Genomic DNA, 18,412 nt, shown 5'->3' with positions numbered 1-18,412 from the left:
TGTTCCCTCGTGAAGGTTTTCTTTTAAAATCTCTTTGTTTGAGAATAAGGAAAGCACCTGTGATCACCACAGTGATGGATACTCTTTTTGTTTGATTAATTTAGAGCTGTTATAATCAAAAGACCCCGCCTTCTGCTGGATCCAGACTTGAAATGATGATTATAAAGTCATATTGTTCTGTGCTCAAACCCACCTTTTAGTCTTTCTTCCTCTCATGTGCTTTGTGACTTCTTACATAAACACACCATTTAACTGGACCAACTCTGTGCCCTTAGCAGACCCTGATGAAGGCCACGAGCCGAAACGCGCCAGTCTAATCAAGTTGGTCCATATACTTCAACTGTTGCTGGAGTATTGACCTTTCTGTTTTCCATTTCCACCTCCATGCTCCTTGGTAGAAGGTAAACTCACGCTCGAAATTATTTTATCTTTCTTATAAAAACACTGTTTGACACAAAATGCTGTCAAAATACATCTTCATTTGTTTTGATCACATACTGCCTTGATAAAATCCATTAAGCTATTTCAACGAGTTTGAACTCTCAAAACCATGACTTAGCGCAACAGTTTGCAAAAACAGTCTCAAAGAAATGTTTTTGAGGGCTTGTTTACAGTTGGGATGTTTTTCTGCATACCTCCGTTGCCTTTCCCCGGGGATCTTATTTTGCTTTCAGTTTTTTTTCCCTCTACCTCTGCCTCCTTGTCCTTTATGCCCTTCTTATTCTTTCTGCAGCACTGTGTAAGGGTAATAAGAAACAAGAGGAAGCAACATGTGGGCAAGGTTGACATCGGGAGAGGTTGTGAAATACATTATAATGGATCACTGTGCTCGTTGCACACATTTGTTGTCCAGAACATATTCTAAAAATGCACACAAAATGTTGAGTCACCTAAAAGTGAAAAGAAGGTTTCATGCTGGCCAGGCATGTATCTAGCCTATCTAGTTTTTTTACAGTCAATTTTTTTTGCCACACATCCATTTTGTATGTCACAGAAATTAGTCTTTCTCAAGGTACCTTCTCTAAATTCTTCCAAAACGTTCACCATTTGCTGAGTCACCTTATGACCATCTGTTATCACATAACTGAAGCTGTTTTTTTGCGTGTGTGTGTCCATCTACAGTATGTAGTCAGAGAACCCTCCATTTTACACTGTATTTGCATAAAGCAGCTACAGTCACCATCCCACCATCTGCGATTCTGTTTGTGGTTAAAAAAGAAAAAGAAAAAAAAGACGCAACAGATTGTGAACTGTGGCTTTTTAAAATCCAGCTCATGCCTCAGTCAAATGAAAAATAAGACCCAACACATAATGACTACTGCCACCAATAAATTACATGCAAATGTCAGCAGTGGTTAGCTTTATCAGTTACCCATTAGCAGACCCCATTATGGGATCATACCGTGAATTGGTCATGATAAAATTCTTGGAAACAAACATTTATTTGGTCAAAGCTGATGCTCACAGCTGACCTGGCTGATCTGTTCACCACTTGGATTGATGTCAGGTTTCATATGGACATTGGCTGCCAGAGAATGGATTCTACTGGAAATCCCTAGACATTCCTTCTAGTACTACTCTGTGGTCAACATTTATGATTTTGCATGATGTCTTCTAATAACTATCGGATGAAAAACATTTATGTTCCCCTCAGGATTACCTCTAGCTTTGACCCTCTGACTTTTTGTCAAGTACCATTGTCCGGTTAGAATGTGCCCATTTTTACCCATGAAGCCAACGTTCAGGCCTCAAAATCCTGGAGTTTTTTTTTTTTTTGTGCCCTATATTACTATCAATCCTAATGACCATTCGAATTAAACGGAAGCTGCATGTGAAAAGTGCATGTGTGCAGTTTGCACGTGTTGTTTCCTGCCGTGACATTTTGAAGCTAAGCTAGCTGGCTAATTCACCCAGCTGTTATTCTGGCCCAGCTACAAGAAGAGCAGCACACATGCCCCTTGAACTGGGTTGTGGATTGCCAGGGTGAGTGGACTGATAAGATGAGATTTCATAGAATGTTCATTGCGTGTTTAAGAGCCGTGCAAATAACTGAGGTTTCCCAAGGCAAACAACAATAAGGGAGATAGCCTTGAAATGCTGTTAAACCCCTCCAGAACTTCAGACCTCCTACTACTTTTGTACTACAGAGACTTTACTGCCACCCATCTAGACCTTAACCGTAGTTTATATATATCCTGCTGTAATCACCATAGTTTCTATTAACCAATGTTCTACACTGTAAATACCCCGCTGCAATATCTGTACATGTCCTGATGTCTATAGTTTTTGTGTACACTGGAACACGATCTGTTTTAATTTAAATTTTCAATATGTATATTTGTGCACATGTATGTCTGCACTCTGCACTTACTGCTTCTGCACTTCTGGTTGGATGGAAACTGCATTTCATTGCCTTACATACTTGAAAGTGTGTCATGACAATAAAGTAGAATCTAAGCTAAAAAATACAGGAGAAATCGGAGAAAACTGAGCTAACCTTTATTTACATTTATTCACTTCATAGACGCACTGTATTTGCAAAACTAAGTTGAAAAACATTTGGTGAAATTAAGTAATTAATTGTAGCATGTGAAAGCAAGTCACAAAGACGACAAAAACATGGTAAACATTATGATCATCTTGTTGGCATTGTCATTATGAGCATACTCCAGTGTATATGTACAGTCTCTATACAGTGGGCTCTTAGTGACGTGTTTTACTACAAAGCTATATTTGGCTTTTAATAGGCAGCAGCAGCTACATTCAGCTCATCTGGAACACCATAGCTGGCGTAACTGTATGTGACTGATCTTTATTGTTACACATTAGAGTGTTTTGAAACCAAATCTGCATTATTACTTTATTTTCCCCAATATCACAGCCGATAATTATCTCACAACAGACACCGGTTTATGCAAAATACATGTTACCTGTTTCCAGTCTCGAGAAAAAGGCAGAGAATTAACAATTTAATGTTTTTTTTTTCCCCTCCCTGCGGCGTTATTTCACCCTTTGTTTCATTCATTCATTTATTCATTCCTCTCATACTCTCATGATATTTTCTATCCACGTTTAATGCTAATGAGAAGGATGTTTTGCCTATGAACAGTAATTTGATCACTTATAAAAATTACCATATAACAGAGTAGGCCTGTTTCTGTTGATTCTCTTTGATGCATTTTTTATTTGCTGGAGAGAAAGAATGTGGTTGCTTTCTATGTCTTTCTGATTCTACCTCACATTCCCAAAAAAAGATGAATAATTTCTTCCTAGTATTTGATATTGAGTTGAAACTGAAAACTAAAAACGCAACTGCTGTTTTTTTGTTTTTATTAATCAATGAAAGAGATTGTCAGACGGGGCTTTGGAAGGGTCTTGAGATCTTGTCTAAAGTCAAAAAAGTTTTCACGTCCTGTGCTTAAAGGGGAACTACTGTTTTTTACAACCTGGACCATATTTCTGGCATAAAAAACGGTCGTTTACTCAACCATATAACTTTTGTGTAATTCGTATTCCTTCGGGAGATATTTAGATCTGCGTATATCCGTGTAGTGGGAGTGACTGGGGCACCGAAACGCAGCCTCTAAATAACGCATTATCTGCCATGAAACTCTTTCATTTCACCAATATTTTGTTATCATACGCTAGTGGTATTTCCTGTTGAGTCCGCAGTTGCTGTTATCATCATCTGGGGTCTGTAGATTGACCTACAGGCCCTGGATAATGTCTTCTGACCTTGACAATGTCGTCTCTGAGCGCCGTGCGCACTCGCGACGGGGCTCCAGACTCAACGGGGAATAGCACTAGCGTACCATAACAAAATATTGGTGAACTGAATAAGTTTCGCGGCAGATAATGCCTTATTTAGAGGCTGCATTTCAGTTCCCCAGTCACTCCCACTACAGGGATATACGCAGATCTAAATATCTCCTGAAAGAATCAAATTACACAAAAGTTATATGGGTGAGTAAACGACCGTATTTTATGCCAGAAATAAGGTCCAGGTTGTAAAAAACAGTAGTTCCCCTTTAAAGAGATGAAAATGTCAATTAAGTGCATATAGACAAAGAGAAGCAGGAGGTAAACAGATGTTTTATACTGTATGTAAATGTTCCCACCATATTTAGGTTCATCTCTTGCTTTTCACACACTTTTATTAATGCTACTCAGAGGAATCAGTGACTTTCTCGCAGCTTCCCATCCTTCTGATTTTACGTTTTACTTTAAGCAACAAGAAGAGTTTCTTAGTTCTAACAATAGTTTTATTGCGTTTGACTGTGAAAAAAAAAAACAGTTATTAACCTTTCTTGGAACTAGAACCAACATACCTGTCACTCTCAATGCACCCACCCCAACCCAACCCACCACACATCAAATCATAGCATGCATGTCACTGTGATAAGTTCAGGTGTTTCATCTCATTAATGCGTGATAATGATATGTCAGTGGTGTCCAACCTTTCGTCCCGTGTCTAATAATAGCCTGTGCAATAGGCAGAAAGTACGGAGGCAAAAGTGACAGAGAGGTTTTTCTGATAACAAGCTGTTCTTATTCCACCTAATGCGACGATAGACCAACCTGCCATTCTTAATACAGTACAACGCCAGCAAAGTGATGTGCGGACACACACGTTGCCATTCGAGAGTTTGCTGTCATACGAAAAAGTAAGTACATCCCATTGAAATGTTTGACATATGCGGACATGTGATCTTCTTTTAAACAGAAGTTGCAGACAACAGATGAAAACATTTCGGAGACATTTTCATGATTTACAGTAGATAAAAACGGATCAGTCATATGGGAAGGGCACCCGTTCATTCATCACACTGCTCTAATCCATGAAATTAGCACGCTCCATAGGTAGTAAGAGCATTTTAAGGCCTTCAGAATAAAGGTGGCAGCATTCAGCCCATGAGACTGGCAAGAGATTTAAAATTAAATTTTTAAATCATTTGAAATAAGTAATTATTCTGTAGGGAACAACCTTTCCAAGTTGTGTAGATTTTAAACTGTGCAGGCTGAAGACCCCGGACTGTCCACCTCAACAAATTCAGCCCAAGAGCAAAAAGAAGTCTTCAAGAACCTTAAAATTTCATCACAGAAAGCACGAAAACATGAAAAGCATGAATTACCAGACTTCAAAGTAAACAAACCCCGCTTGCAGAATGTTAAGATAGAAGAAACACAAGAAAAATCTAAGTCAGAAAGTGAAGTGCCATCACCAAGACAAAATGCCTTTTTGCCCGATAAAATGACCAAATTTACTTGCAAAACGAATTCTATTCCAGTCAGCCTTAGATGTACATTGTGTTTTGTGCGCTAAAATTTCTTGCATGACTGTTGGTTGTGGCGCTATCATGTTGAAAAAAAAATATCTAGAAGTAACTCACGAGGTGAATAAAATACAAGCCATCCCATTTTGGATGGTAATAGCGGGCCTTTTGGCAGACTTGTTAGCATGATAGCAATGAGTCACCAAGTAGAGTATTCAACAAAATGCTTATATGCGTGGGACCCTGAGGAAATGCTGTCAGCGCTGTATTCACATTCTAGCAGCTAGTTTTATGCTAGCCGTCTGATTGACAGTTGGTGGCAGCTAGCTGAAAAGGAACGTGGCAATGCACTGACGAAAGTGAGCAGTGCGGTGGTAGACAGCAAGCTAGCAAGCACTTATTTCGGTTGCTATGGCTGAATAGGTAAAGGCTCTTATCATGCCAGTCAGGTCTGAAGAATTCACATAGCGTGCTTAAGTGTTAATAAGTGATAATGAGCTACAGAAGATGAAAATACACATTGTGCAGCTCTTTGTGCCTATCTAATCGTATCCATATCAAAACTTCTTGTTATTCAAGACCTAGAAATTCTAAAAAAAAGATTTTGAATGTGTAAAATGTATTGACTCGATCAAACAGCTTTGCGAGGAAATGGAAACTTTTCCCTGTGTTATGGAACAAGCGGCTCGCCTCTTGACTTTTCTGCCTTTGGTCTCTTGATATCTTCTTCCCTCACTTCTCGACTTTTTAATTCTCCCTCTGACATGGTGAGTGATGGCAATCCCCCTTCCTCTCACTTCACCTCTGCAGACGCACGCCCACAGTCATCACTGTCATCACCCTCTCTCCTCACAGCAGGCAGCCGGTGACTGTTAGTGAACAGTGTACTATATTCACCACTTCAGTTTAATTTACACTGCAGCTCAAACTGAAAAGGGGAACGGAGGGCGTGTAGGAGGACGATTGTGTGTGTGTGTGTGGGGTGCTTACATGCATGTATTTGTGAGGATTGAGGACATCTCCTCAATCCAGATCCATCCACAAATGCCAAAGACACACAAAGAAATCCACATCCACGAACAGAGTCTAGGCTGGTGAAAGCCAGTGACAGGCAGCGTGTCAGTGTAGCATCTTTTTTTGTTTTCGTAACACTGTATTTCAGGCTGCTGCTGTGCATCAGCCAAACGCTGCAGAATGCAGCCATGGAAACCCTGTCCAATTTTCTCTCTAGCAGCTAAAAGACCAGGCAACCTAAAGATGATTTTTTTTTTTTTTTTTGGCGACCTCAATTTGTGGTATGTAAATTAGAATTCTTGGTAACAGCAAAAGACACAGGCTAATGGCTTAAGATCCCTATGTGACCATATAATGAAAGCCTCAAACCCTACAATTAGTATAAAAAGTATAAAAGGAGGGGCTTTCATGAGGACAATATGACAGCCGGATGTATTTCCAAAGTGCATGTACACAAAATCAAAGCATTTTGTGATTATGTGTGATGTTTGAATAATACGTGAAGCACTACCCTGTAAGGTTAAACTGCTGCGCTGCATACTGTATGCCCCTGAGCTGCTCTCGGCCATCCCTCAGCGCCCATGACTATCCTAATGAATACTGCTGTCTGTTCTCTAGAGAAAGCACCCACTGTTTCTCTGCATCTTAGAGGAGGAGGCAAGGTGCTGCTGCTGGCTCTCTAATACCCACCACTGAATATAGAGCACTACAAAGCTATCTCTGAGGGATTAATGCACTTCAAGAACCAATTAATAGAAGGTACAAGTTTAAACTGAGGCAAGCAAATAGCCAAGAGGTAAACAAGACGGCAATTTTAGCTCATTCTTTGTACTGGACTTTATGCTTTAATTAAATCATGATTTTTTTAGGGAATGAATAATGTAGCACTCAAGGCTAGGAAATGGCAAACAGTGGCAGCAAAACACACCTTGTGATATCAAAACTGAATGAAAAATGTCAAGAAATACGCAGATCAAAGAGTGCAAGATAAAAAGAAAGCATCAATTCCTCTGTGGTCTGAGAGCGGTGTTGCTCCAAGACAGGAGAGTTGTGGTTTTGTTCGCCAATGAGAACATGATCTTGAGATGTGGGCAGACTGGTGCTGCAGTCATGCAAAAGCAAAACTGTCAAGCTGAACAAGGAGCTTGCACTGAAGATCTTAATTAACCAGTCCATCTGCGTTCCACCCCACAATTACAGTCCCGTGCTTTGGGTAATGACCAGCAGAATCAAGCCAAAGCTGCTTGTGGGAGAAATGACCATTGTTTTTTTATCAGTTGGTATAACTGATAAAAAGTCATAAATTAAAAATACATCACTCAAAATGTTTGATAATACCGCTCATACAATACGTTATGATTAAGTGTTGTCAGTGACAATGCCTTTCTACAGTTATGAGGATTTAACTTGTGCAACAGCTTGCAAAGTGTGCATTTATTCAGTATGTTGCACCCCAACTAAGTTACACTGTGCCCTACCTGCATGCCAGCAGAGAGCCGCTTCTCTCTGCGGAATCAAATTCATCTTGCGCTGAAGTCACCTGGAGGGGGAGAGAGTGGCGTTGCTCATGTGCACTGCGGGTTGCAAAGACACATGGAGCGTATTTGATTTCAAGTCTGCAGCATGCAGCTTAGGCTTCATCTGATGATGTTTAGGGCTTGCATTTTCCTAAAACAGGTTTCAGATGTCACTGGTTATTGATGGAATAGAAATCCCCAGGAATTCTGTCCTGGGGATTTCTCCCGCTGATTACTAGCGTCACGTGAGTAAGCGTATTGCGTCATTTCCTGCTTCTGCACTGTGTGGTATTGCTGTTTACAGAGTGTTAGCGTCGCTCAACTTCCAAAAAACGTTCTGTTTATTGCGGGGAATTCTTACGTATCTTCAACCACCTGTCCTCTATAGCTACTTTTTGAACCACACACTCTCGCTCTCTCTTCTAATCAACTTTGTCTGCTAACGTTAGCGAATTAACATGGCTTCTCCCTCTGCTTCCTCTTCTCTCTCCTGCATCTCGTGCCACATGTTTAGTTACTCCTCTGCCTCCTTTAGTGGTAATGGTATGTGTAACAAATGTAGTTTATTCGTAGCACTGGAGGCGAGGCTTTCCGAATTGGAAGCACGGTTCCGCACCATTGAAAAACAACCAGCAGCTAGCCAGGGCCCTTTAGCCGGTGCGGACCGACCAAGAGTAGCGCCTGTTAGCATAGCTCCAGTTAGCTGTCCCCCGACAGCTCCCGAGCAGCCGGGAAACCAGGGCGGCTGGGTGACGGTTCGAAGGAAGCATAGTCCCACAAGGCCCGTGGATCACCACCAACCCCTTCACGTCTCCAACCGATTTTCCCCACTCAGCGACACACCCGCTGAGAAACCAACTCTGGTGATTGGCGACTCTATTTTGCGGAACGTGAAGATAGAGAAACCAGCGACCATAGTTAGATGCATTCCAGGGGCCAGAGCGGGCGACACTAAATCTTACCTCAAACTGCTGGCTAAGGCTAAGGTTAAATACAGTAAAATTGTTATTCACGTCGGCAGTAATGACACCCGGTTACGTCAGTCGGAGGTCACAAAACTTAATGTGGAATCGGTGTGTAAGTTTGCTAAAACTATGTCGGACTCCGTAGTTTTCTCTGGTCCCCTGCCCAACCTGACCAATGATGACATGTTTAGTCGCACGTCGTCATTCCATCGCTGGTTATCTAGGTGGTGTCCAGAAAACAACGTGGCCTTCATTGACAATTGGCACACTTTCTGGGGAAAGCCTGGTCTGATTAGGCGAGATGGCATCCACCCAACTTTAGCGGGTGCTGCTCTCATCTCTAGGAATATGGCCGATTTTATTAACCCCCCGAAACCATGACAACCCAGAGTTCAGACCAGGAGGCGGAGTCGTAGTCTTACACACTTCTCTGCCGCTTCTCAAGGACTGTCTCACACCCTAAACTCTATAAACTCTATAGATGTTCTGTCTGCTCCCAGATTATTTAAACCAATAAATAACAAAAGAGGAGTTTCTCATAGGAACCTTATTCAAATCAGTACAAGTTCATTGGTAGAACACAAGAATAGGAAAATTAAATGTGGTCTTTTAAATGTCAGATCTCTCTCATCTAAATCTCTTTTAGTGAATGATCTGATAACTGATCATCAGATTGATCTTTTTAGTTTGACTGAAACATGGCTACAGGATGATGAATATGTTAGTTTAAATGAGTCTACTCCACCCAGTCATAGTAATTATCATATTCCTAGAAGCACAGGTAGAGGAGGAGGAGTGGCAGCAATCTTCCACTCTGATTTATCTATTAATCCTAGACCTAAGGAGAGCTTTAATTCATTTGAAAGTCTTACTCTTAGTCTTCCCCATCCAGAACAGAAAATACAAAAACCAATTCTTTTTGTTGTGGTGTATCGCCCACCTGCTCCTTATTCTGAATTTTTAGCTGAATTCTCTGAGTTTTTATGTGATTTAGTTCTTAGAACAGATAAAGTCATTATAGTAGGTGACTTTAACATCCATGTTGATGTTGTCAGTGACAGCCTTAGCTCCTCATTTACATCATTATTAGATTCAATTGGCTTTTCTCAGAATGTAAACGGATCAACTCACAGTTTTAATCACACCTTAGATCTTGTCCTAACATATGGCATAGAAACTGAAGGTTTAACAGTATTTACTCATAACCCTCTTTTGTCTGATCATTTCCTCATAACCTTTGAATTTACAATAATGGATTACACAGGAACTGAAAAGACATTTCATTACAGTAGATGTTTGTCTGACAATGCTGTAACTAGATATAAAGAATTAATTCCTTCTTTATTTACCTCAGTGCCATGTACCAATGTTGTGGACGACAGCAACCACAATTTAACCCCTGCACTAATAGATTATTTTGTCGATGGCACTGCAGCATCGCTTAGTTCAACTTTAAACTTAGTTGCTCCTCTGAAAAAGAAGGTCATAAATAGGAGGAGGCTAGCTCCATGGTATAATTCACAGTTGCGCTGTTTAAAACAGGCAGTCCGAAAGCTAGAAAGAATTTGGCATTCCACTAATTCTGAAGAAGCTCGCATAGCCTGGAAAGATAGTTTAACAACTTATAAAAAAGCTCTCAGTAGTATTAGAACAGCATATTATTCATCATTAATAGAAGAAAACAAGAACAACCCCAGATTTCTTTTCAGCACTGTAGCCAGGCTGACAAAGAGCCACAGCTCTGTTGAGCCATCTATTCCTTTAGCCCTCAGTAGTAATGACTTCATGAGCTTCTTTACTAATAAAATTGTCGGCATTAGAGAAAATATTCAAGGCATCCTTCCAACAGCTGTTAAAGATGCAAGTACAGCGACATTAGAAACTTTTGTACGACCTTATCAATATCTGGAATCCTTCTCCCCAGTAGATCTTCTTGAGCTCTCTTCAACAATTACAGCATCTAAACCATCAACCTGTCTTCTAGATCCAATCCCAACTAAATTGCTCAAAGAAGTTTTTCCATTAATTAACACCTCCATATTGAACCAGATAAATTTATCTTTATTAACAGGATATGTGCCTCAGTCTTTTAAGATTGCTGTAATTAAGCCCTTACTTAAGAAAGCCACTTTAGATCCAGATGTTTTAGCCAACTATAGACCAATCTCCAACCTTCCCTTTATTTCCAAAATTCTAGAAAAAGTTGTTGCCAATCAGTTGTGTGACCACTTAAACAAGAATGGTCTGTTTGAAGAGTTTCAGTCAGGTTTTAGAGTTCATCATAGTACAGAAACAGCTCTGGTTAAAGTTACCAATGATCTCCTCATGGCTTCAGACAGTGGACTTGTCTCTATACTTGTTCTGCTAGATCTTAGTGCTGCATTTGACACTATTGATCATAATATTTTACTACAGAGACTTGAAAGTGAGGTCAAGATTAAAGGAACTGCATTAGACTGGTTTGAATCCTATCTATCTGAAAGATTCCAGTTTGTTCATGTCAATAATGATTCCTCTACTTATACAAAAGTAAGTTATGGAGTTCCTCAGGGTTCTGTGCTAGGACCAATACTCTTCACGTTATACATGTTGCCATTAGGCAAGATTATTAGAAAACATGGCATAAACTTTCATTGCTATGCAGACGACACCCAGCTATATTTATCTATGAAACCAGATGAAACTAATCAGTTGGTTAAACTCCAAGCATGCCTTAAAGACATAAAGGCTTGGATGACCTGTAATTTCCTACTCTTAAACTCAGACAAAACAGAAGTTATTGTATTCGGTCCTAAGCATCTCAGAGATTCATTATCTAATCACATGGTGTCTTTGGATGGCATTACCTTGGCCTCCAGTACTACTGTAAAAAACCTTGGTGTTATATTTGATGAGGATATGTCCTTTAAATGTCACATAAAGCAAGTGACCAGGACTGCCTTCTTTCACCTGCGTAATATCGTCAAAATTAGGAACATCCTGTCTCAGAGTGATGCTGAAAAACTAGTTCATGCATTTGTGTCGTCCAGACTGGATTATTGTAATTCATTACTGTCTGGCTGTCCAAATAGCTCTTTAAAAAGCCTCCAGTTGATTCAAAATGCCGCAGCAAGAGCATTGACAGGAATTAGCAAGAGAGATCATATTACTCCAGTTTTAGCTTCTCTTCACTGGCTCCCTTTAAAGTCTAGAATAGAATTTAAAATCCTCCTCCTTACATACAAGGCCCTTAAAGGCCTAGCTCCATCGTATCTTAAAGACCTTATTGTACCATATCATCCCAGCAGATCACTTCGGTCTGAAAGTGCAGGCCTACTTGTGGTTCCTAGAATTTCAAAAAGTAGAATGGGAGGTAGAGCTTTCAGCTATCAGGCTCCTCTCCTATGGAACCAGCTCCCAGTTTGGGTTCGGGAGGCAGACACTCTCTCTATTTTTAAGGTCAGGCTTAAGACTTTCCTTTTTGATCAAGCTTATAGTTAGGGCTGGACTAAACCATCCCTTAGTTATGCTGCTATAGGCCTAGGCTGCTGGGGGACGATGCACCAAACACATGTCCTCCTTCTTTCTTCTCTCTCCTCTCTCGCATCCTCCACTTTCTTTTCTCTGGCACAGAGCTCTTGCCCTCTAATTTCCTATATACTACTAGTCATACAATTCTGAGCTATTACTATGTAGAATGTTTACTGCTGTGTGTGTCCCACCCCCCTTCCCCCCCCCCCTTCCCCCCCTTCCCCCCTCTTCTTGTGAGTATCTCTGGCCTGGAGTGGTGTGTTTCCTGTGGAGCTCTATACTACATCTGTTGTCGTGGTCTCATCAGCCTGCCCAGTCTTCATGGAATCCTGCAGTTATCCACTCTTACCTGAATGAACAGTTCTCCAACCTGCCTATGATTCCTCTTACATTTTCAAACTGTCATGTAACATCATCAGTTTGTATCATAAGATTCCACATGTACACTTTAGTCAGATATGTGTATCTATGACAGATGTATGTTTATCTTGCTGTTCTCTTCTCTTCTCTCTTTGCTGTTCTCTTCTCTCTTTCTTCTGTCTGTACCCGGCTGGCCTTAGGCAGATGGGTCCCTCCATATGAGCTGGGTTCTGCTCGAGGTTTCTTCCTGTTAAAAGGGAGTTTTTCCTTGCCACCGTTGCCTTCAGGCTTGCTCTGGGGGTTTCAGGCCGGGTTTTTGTAAAGCGTCTTGAGACGATTTGTATTGTTATTGACGCTATATAAATAAAATTGAATTGAATTGAATTGAATAGCCAGACTGTAGTGGCTAAAGTTGAGATTTTGCATAAATAAAGAACTGTTCATTAAATAGTCAAACAGATTTTAGATTGTTGACAACCTACTGTAGGTGTACATGATATTTGCATATGCAACACAGACTGAGACATGACTGGTAGATTTTAAATGTTTTCACTGAGTAAAGTTCATCATGGGCATCATGGCTAAGAGTAGAGTTCCTAATGCTGGAAGTAGCAGAAACTACCTTGGATTGCTTTACTGCTGTAATGTGTCAACGAATGCTTTGTTGAAAGTTTCCAGACAGAATTCCCGTCATTACAAGGAAATAGGTTATAATGGACTTTTGATTAATAATAATAATAATAATACATTTTATTTGGGGCGCCTTTCATGGCACTCAAGGACACCTTACAGCAACAAACAATAACAACAACAGATAAAATAATAAAATACTAAATCACTAAAAGAATGTTAAAGGGAGTACGCCTGTTTAAAAAGGTGGGTTTTCAGATGTGATTTGAAGGTGGAGAGTGTGTCAATGTTCCTGATGCTTGGTGGGAGAGAATTCCAGAGACCGGGGGCAGAGCGGCTGAAGGCTCTGGCCCCCATGGTGGTCAGACGGGCAGGAGGCACAATGAGGCTGATAGATGAGGCAGATCTGAGTGTCCGGGAAGGAGTGTTGATGTGGAGAAGGTCAGATATGTATGGGGGAGAGAGGTTATGAATGGCCTTGAAGGTGTGGAGCAGAATCTTGAAGTCCACACGAAATTTGACCGGAAGCCAGTGAAGCTGTTGCAGAACAGGTGTGATGTGATTGATGGATGGGATCCTGGTGATGATGCGGGCAGCAGAATTCTGAACCAATTGGAGTTTATGGATGTACTTGTGGGGAAGACCAAAGAGAAGGGAGTTGCAATAGTCCAGCCGAGATGTGACCAGGGTGTGGACTAGGATGGCAGTGGAGTTGGGAGTGAGGGATGGGCGGAGACGGTTGATGTTGCGTAGATGGTAATACGCTGACCGAGTAATGTTATTGATGTGGCTTTGGAATGAAAGAGTACCATCAAGGACGACACCCAAACTCTTAACCTGCGGGGAGGGGCAAACAGAGGAGTTATCAATGGGGATGGTGAAACTTGGAGTTTTAGTGAGAGTGGACTTGGAACCAATGAGGAGAACCTCTGTTTTATCACTGTTGAGTTTCAGGAAATTGGAAGAGAACCAGGTTTTAATTTCTTGTAAACAGTCACAGAGGGAGGAGGGCGGGAATGTGGAGGTGGGTTTTGAAGAAAGGTAGAGCTGGGTGTCGTCCGCATAACAGTGGAAGTGGATGTTGAATTTACGGAGGATCTGACCAAGGGGGAGGAGATAGATGATAAACAGAATAGGGCCTAGTACAGAGCCTTGGGGAACACCAGAGGAGAGGGGAGATGGTTGGGATGTGAATGTTTTCAACTGGATGAACTGAGTGCGGCCAGAGAGATAAGATTTAAACCAGTCCAGGGGTGTGTCAGAGATGCCAATAGATACTAATCTGTCAATGAGGGTGGTGTGGGAGATGGTGTCGAAGGCTGCACTCAGATCGAGAAGGATGAGGATGGATAATAGTCCGGAGTCAGCTGCCATCAGGAGGTCATTAGTGATTTTGAGGAGGGCTGTTTCTGTGCTGTGTCGTGGACGGAAACCAGACTGGAACTGTTCATAAAGGTTATTGTTATGAAGATGTGTGTGTATCTGTGAAGCCACTGCTTTTTCCAGAATCTTAGAGAGAAATGGTAGGTTAGAGATCGGGCGTAGGTTATTGAAGTCACTGGGGTCTGAACCAGGTTTCTTGACTATAGGTGTAACAGCAGCAGATTTAAGAGTGGATGGTACAGAACCAGTGGTGAGGGAGGAGTGAATGATGGCAGTTATCATGGGTAACAAGGACGGTAGACAGGCAGTGACTAAGGGAGTAGGCAGGGGGTCAAGCTGACATGTAGATGTTTTAGATTTCCGAATGAGGTCCGAAATGTCAGCAGCAGAGGGCAGTTGGAAGCTAGAGAATACTTGAGAGAAGGGCACGTCGACAACCAGAGAGGATGGAGTGCAGGGAGTTTGAGGGGACAGTTGCTGGTGAATCCCCTGTATTTTTCCATTGAAAAATGACATTAGGGAATTGCAGTGATCAGAGGAGTAAAACTGTGGAGGAAGTGAGGTCGGGGGTCGTAGTGTGTTATTGAGCACTGAGAACAGGGCTCGAGTATTCCCATCACCTGCACTGATTAGACCTGCATAATATTGTGATTTAGCTGAGGAGAGGGTGTCTTTGTAGAGAAGGATGTGGGTGTGGTACATTTGTTTGTGAACAGAGAGTCTGGTTTTTTTGAAGAGCCGCTCCAGTTGACGTCCCTTGGCTTTGAGCTGTCGTAGATGGGGTGTGAACCATGGAGCAGAGTTGGTGAATGACACACTCCGAGTTTTAACAGGAGCAAGTGAATTCAACAGGGAATGGAGGCCTTCGTTGTAGTGAGTAACCAGTTGATCAGGAGTGGGTGAACAACTGAGACTCGGGAGGCTGTTAATGCCTGTGGTGAGAGCTGCTAAATTAATATTTTTGATGTTGCGGAAAGAAATTAGCCGCGACTGCTTAACTTTGGACAGAGTTAAGCTAGCATGAAATGATATTAACATGTGGTCTGAGATGGGAAGGTCATCAGCTGAGCAGTTAATAGGAGTAATGCCAGAGCAGCAAACAAGATCTAAAATATGGCCTTTAGAGTGGGTAGGGAAGTTAATATATTGTTTTAGGTCAAAACTATCCAGGCAGGAAGTAAAATCCTTGGAGAGGGCTTGACTGAAATTGTCCATATGGATATTAAAATCACCGAGAATAATTATATTGGAGGAGAGTGAGGTGAGATGAGTGAGAAGAGCAGAAAAGTCATTAATGAAATCCTTATTTGGCTTAGGTGGTCGATAGACAGTGACTAAAATAGTTGGAGTTGGACCATTCAGTTGAAGAGCCACAGATTCAAAAGATGAATATGTAGGCACCGTGACGGACGAGATCTTCCAGGCATCGCGATAGATTATCGCGAGACCTCCTCCTCTCCCGGTGAGACGGGGCTGACAGGTGTAAACAAACCCAGATGGTATAGCTTCATTGAGCTGGGAAAAGTCATTAGGTTGTTGCCACGTCTCAGTTAGACATAAAAAGTCGTACTTGCGGTCAAGGAGAAGGTCCTGCAGCAGATGTCCTTTGCCTGTTAGGGAACGGATGTTAAGTAATCCCACTTTGATGTCGCTATGCTCTTTGGATGAGCCAACGTTAGCCGCCGCTCTGGGTAAGCGAGCTAACACACTGCGGTCCACTTTGCGGCCAGAGTTACTCGGCTGATGGCGGGTCGTGGACCAGATGGAGTTGATGGCGGTAGAGTCATCGATGTGGTAGCTTCGTCGGGAACCACGGTGTGTGTATTTCCGATACGGTGGGCGAGCGATGTCCGGGCAGAAGCGCATCGGTGGCGGATCAACAGGTGGATGGAACCGAAGCTGGAGGAGCTCAGCAGCGGTGTATTGGAGCAAGGCAGACGATGGATTCAATACGATGGACAGGATAATCCAGAGGAGCACAAGCCTCACAGTCAGGTAGATCCGCATGATGAGCGAGGGACGAATAGAGTCCAACAATTCCACAGGACGAAAAGAGTCCAGATAACATTTAAATGGAAAAAGAGCCGGAGAGCAGCGGCAGCTAAACACGCCAGCGTTCACTCAACCGGAGCTTGAATCATGATTGATTCAGACAGTGGTTGTTGTACTGCTTTATACATTGTTAGGCCCTCCTGCTGCCTTTGATACTTTTGATCAATGCACAACCAATTAACTAGACATGAGAGGAATACTTGTGGAGTCCCTCAGGGGTCTGTTCTTGGACGTTCATTGTTTTCAAATTGTATGTTATCGGTGGTTCCCGTCTCATCACATTTCTTTTCACTACTGTGCTGATAATACAAAAGTACAGTGTATAAGTCCATAAATCTGCCGTACTTCTTCCTTATATCACATACTACTTGCCTGGCAGATATAAACCCTTGGTTCTGAGTAACTTTCCTATTTAAATAATGTAGATAACATGGAAATTATGATTTTTGGCCCTGAAGCACAGAGGGAATACATATAGGAGGCACCAGTCCCTTCGGACTTACTCTCAGAAGATAGGTATCTGAGGGGGCTGTTTGATTCTGACCTAAATATCTATTTATTTTCTAACATACCATAGATAGCCAGCTGTCAGTGAGTGGAAAAAGAGACATTCTTTTCTTTTAGGATGAAAAAAAAGAAACAAATTTCTGCCTGTGTTTCTCAATCCCTGTGAGAATACCGTGCCTTCTTATTAAGTGTGATGCCCCAGAAACTTCTCCAGTTTGTACAAAATACTACCAGGATACGCACAGAAAGTAGAAAGTAACACTATGTTCATTCATTCATTCATTTTCTATACCCGGTTATTCCTGTTAAGGGTTGCGGGGGTCTGCTGGAGCCTATCCCAGCTGTCATCGGGCGAGAGGCAGGGGTACACCCTGGACAGGTCGCCAGTCCATCGCAGGTAACACTATGTTTTTTGGCCTTTTTTGTGTTGCATTACATGTGCCCTTCAGAACTTACTTTGAAATTGTATGACTTTAGGGACAAATTGTATGACTTTAGGGACAAATAGGTCTTGCCCTCCCCTACTTTGCTAATCCTGACTCCCTCTCTCTCCACTAACTGACCATTAGTCTGCTGATCCGTTGTTGATCAGCTATTACTCACGTCCAGGCATTGAGAGAGAGGAAAGTTCATTTGTGGCTTTGACACTGGAAAGCAGACAAGCACGGAAATAAAACTCATTCAGACGATGTTGAAACCCAGGTATCAGACCGCACCATGTCCGCTGTACCTCTTTCATCTCTTTTTACTCCCTGCAAAAAGTCATGCTATGAAATAACATGGAGCCCTTGAGCAGTAATGAGTTCCTTGTTTGTGAGAAGTGTCAAGAGCAGGCAAAGTTTCACACGCTGGTACTGGACTTGCAGAAAATCAACAGTGGGATGCCAGTTTCTGGTATATAACAGTCTAAACACATGGTAGTGCTCATTTTTTTCTCATACGGTTTGGGACTAAAATAACAGAGTAAATGCGCAAAGCCCTGTTTATTTCTGTCACGTCCAACTGATAGGAGTTGAGTGGCTGGAGGTAAAGCCAGAAGTTGTTGGAAGGTTAATGTATCCCAGTTGTCTTGGGATTTGCTCCTTCTCAGGGAGCAGCTGGAGAACGTGACTCAGAATAGAATGCACAATATGGACCTAGCGATAATTTCACACTTCCTCCTCTCCAATATAATCAAAATATCTTTGGGATGCAGACTACT

The 18,412-nt window shown here is 41.9% G+C and overlaps 1 protein-coding gene across 1 annotated transcript in view; it reads right to left on the bottom strand.

The window, feature by feature from the left end:
* Positions 1 to 16,659, bottom strand: part of LOC311507875 (leucine-rich repeat transmembrane neuronal protein 4-like) — a gene marked incomplete at both ends in the record, with an annotated part of 108,638 nt that extends 91,979 nt beyond the window's left edge. Inside the window, 3 exons of the mRNA XM_084572414.1 lie at positions 13,593 to 14,367; positions 14,548 to 14,683; positions 16,223 to 16,659. Coding sequence (XP_084428540.1) covers positions 13,593 to 14,367; positions 14,548 to 14,683; positions 16,223 to 16,659 — 1,348 coding nt within the window. The remainder of the gene's footprint in view (positions 1 to 13,592; positions 14,368 to 14,547; positions 14,684 to 16,222) is intronic.
* Positions 16,660 to 18,412: the final 1,753 nt, after the last annotated feature.

Source organism: Chelon labrosus (genome assembly GCF_963514085.1).
Source record: "Chelon labrosus genome assembly, chromosome: 22".
Taxonomy (NCBI): domain Eukaryota; kingdom Metazoa; phylum Chordata; class Actinopteri; order Mugiliformes; family Mugilidae; genus Chelon; species Chelon labrosus.
Note: the sequence above shows the minus strand (reverse complement) of the source record. Positions and strands in the feature narration are given on the sequence as shown.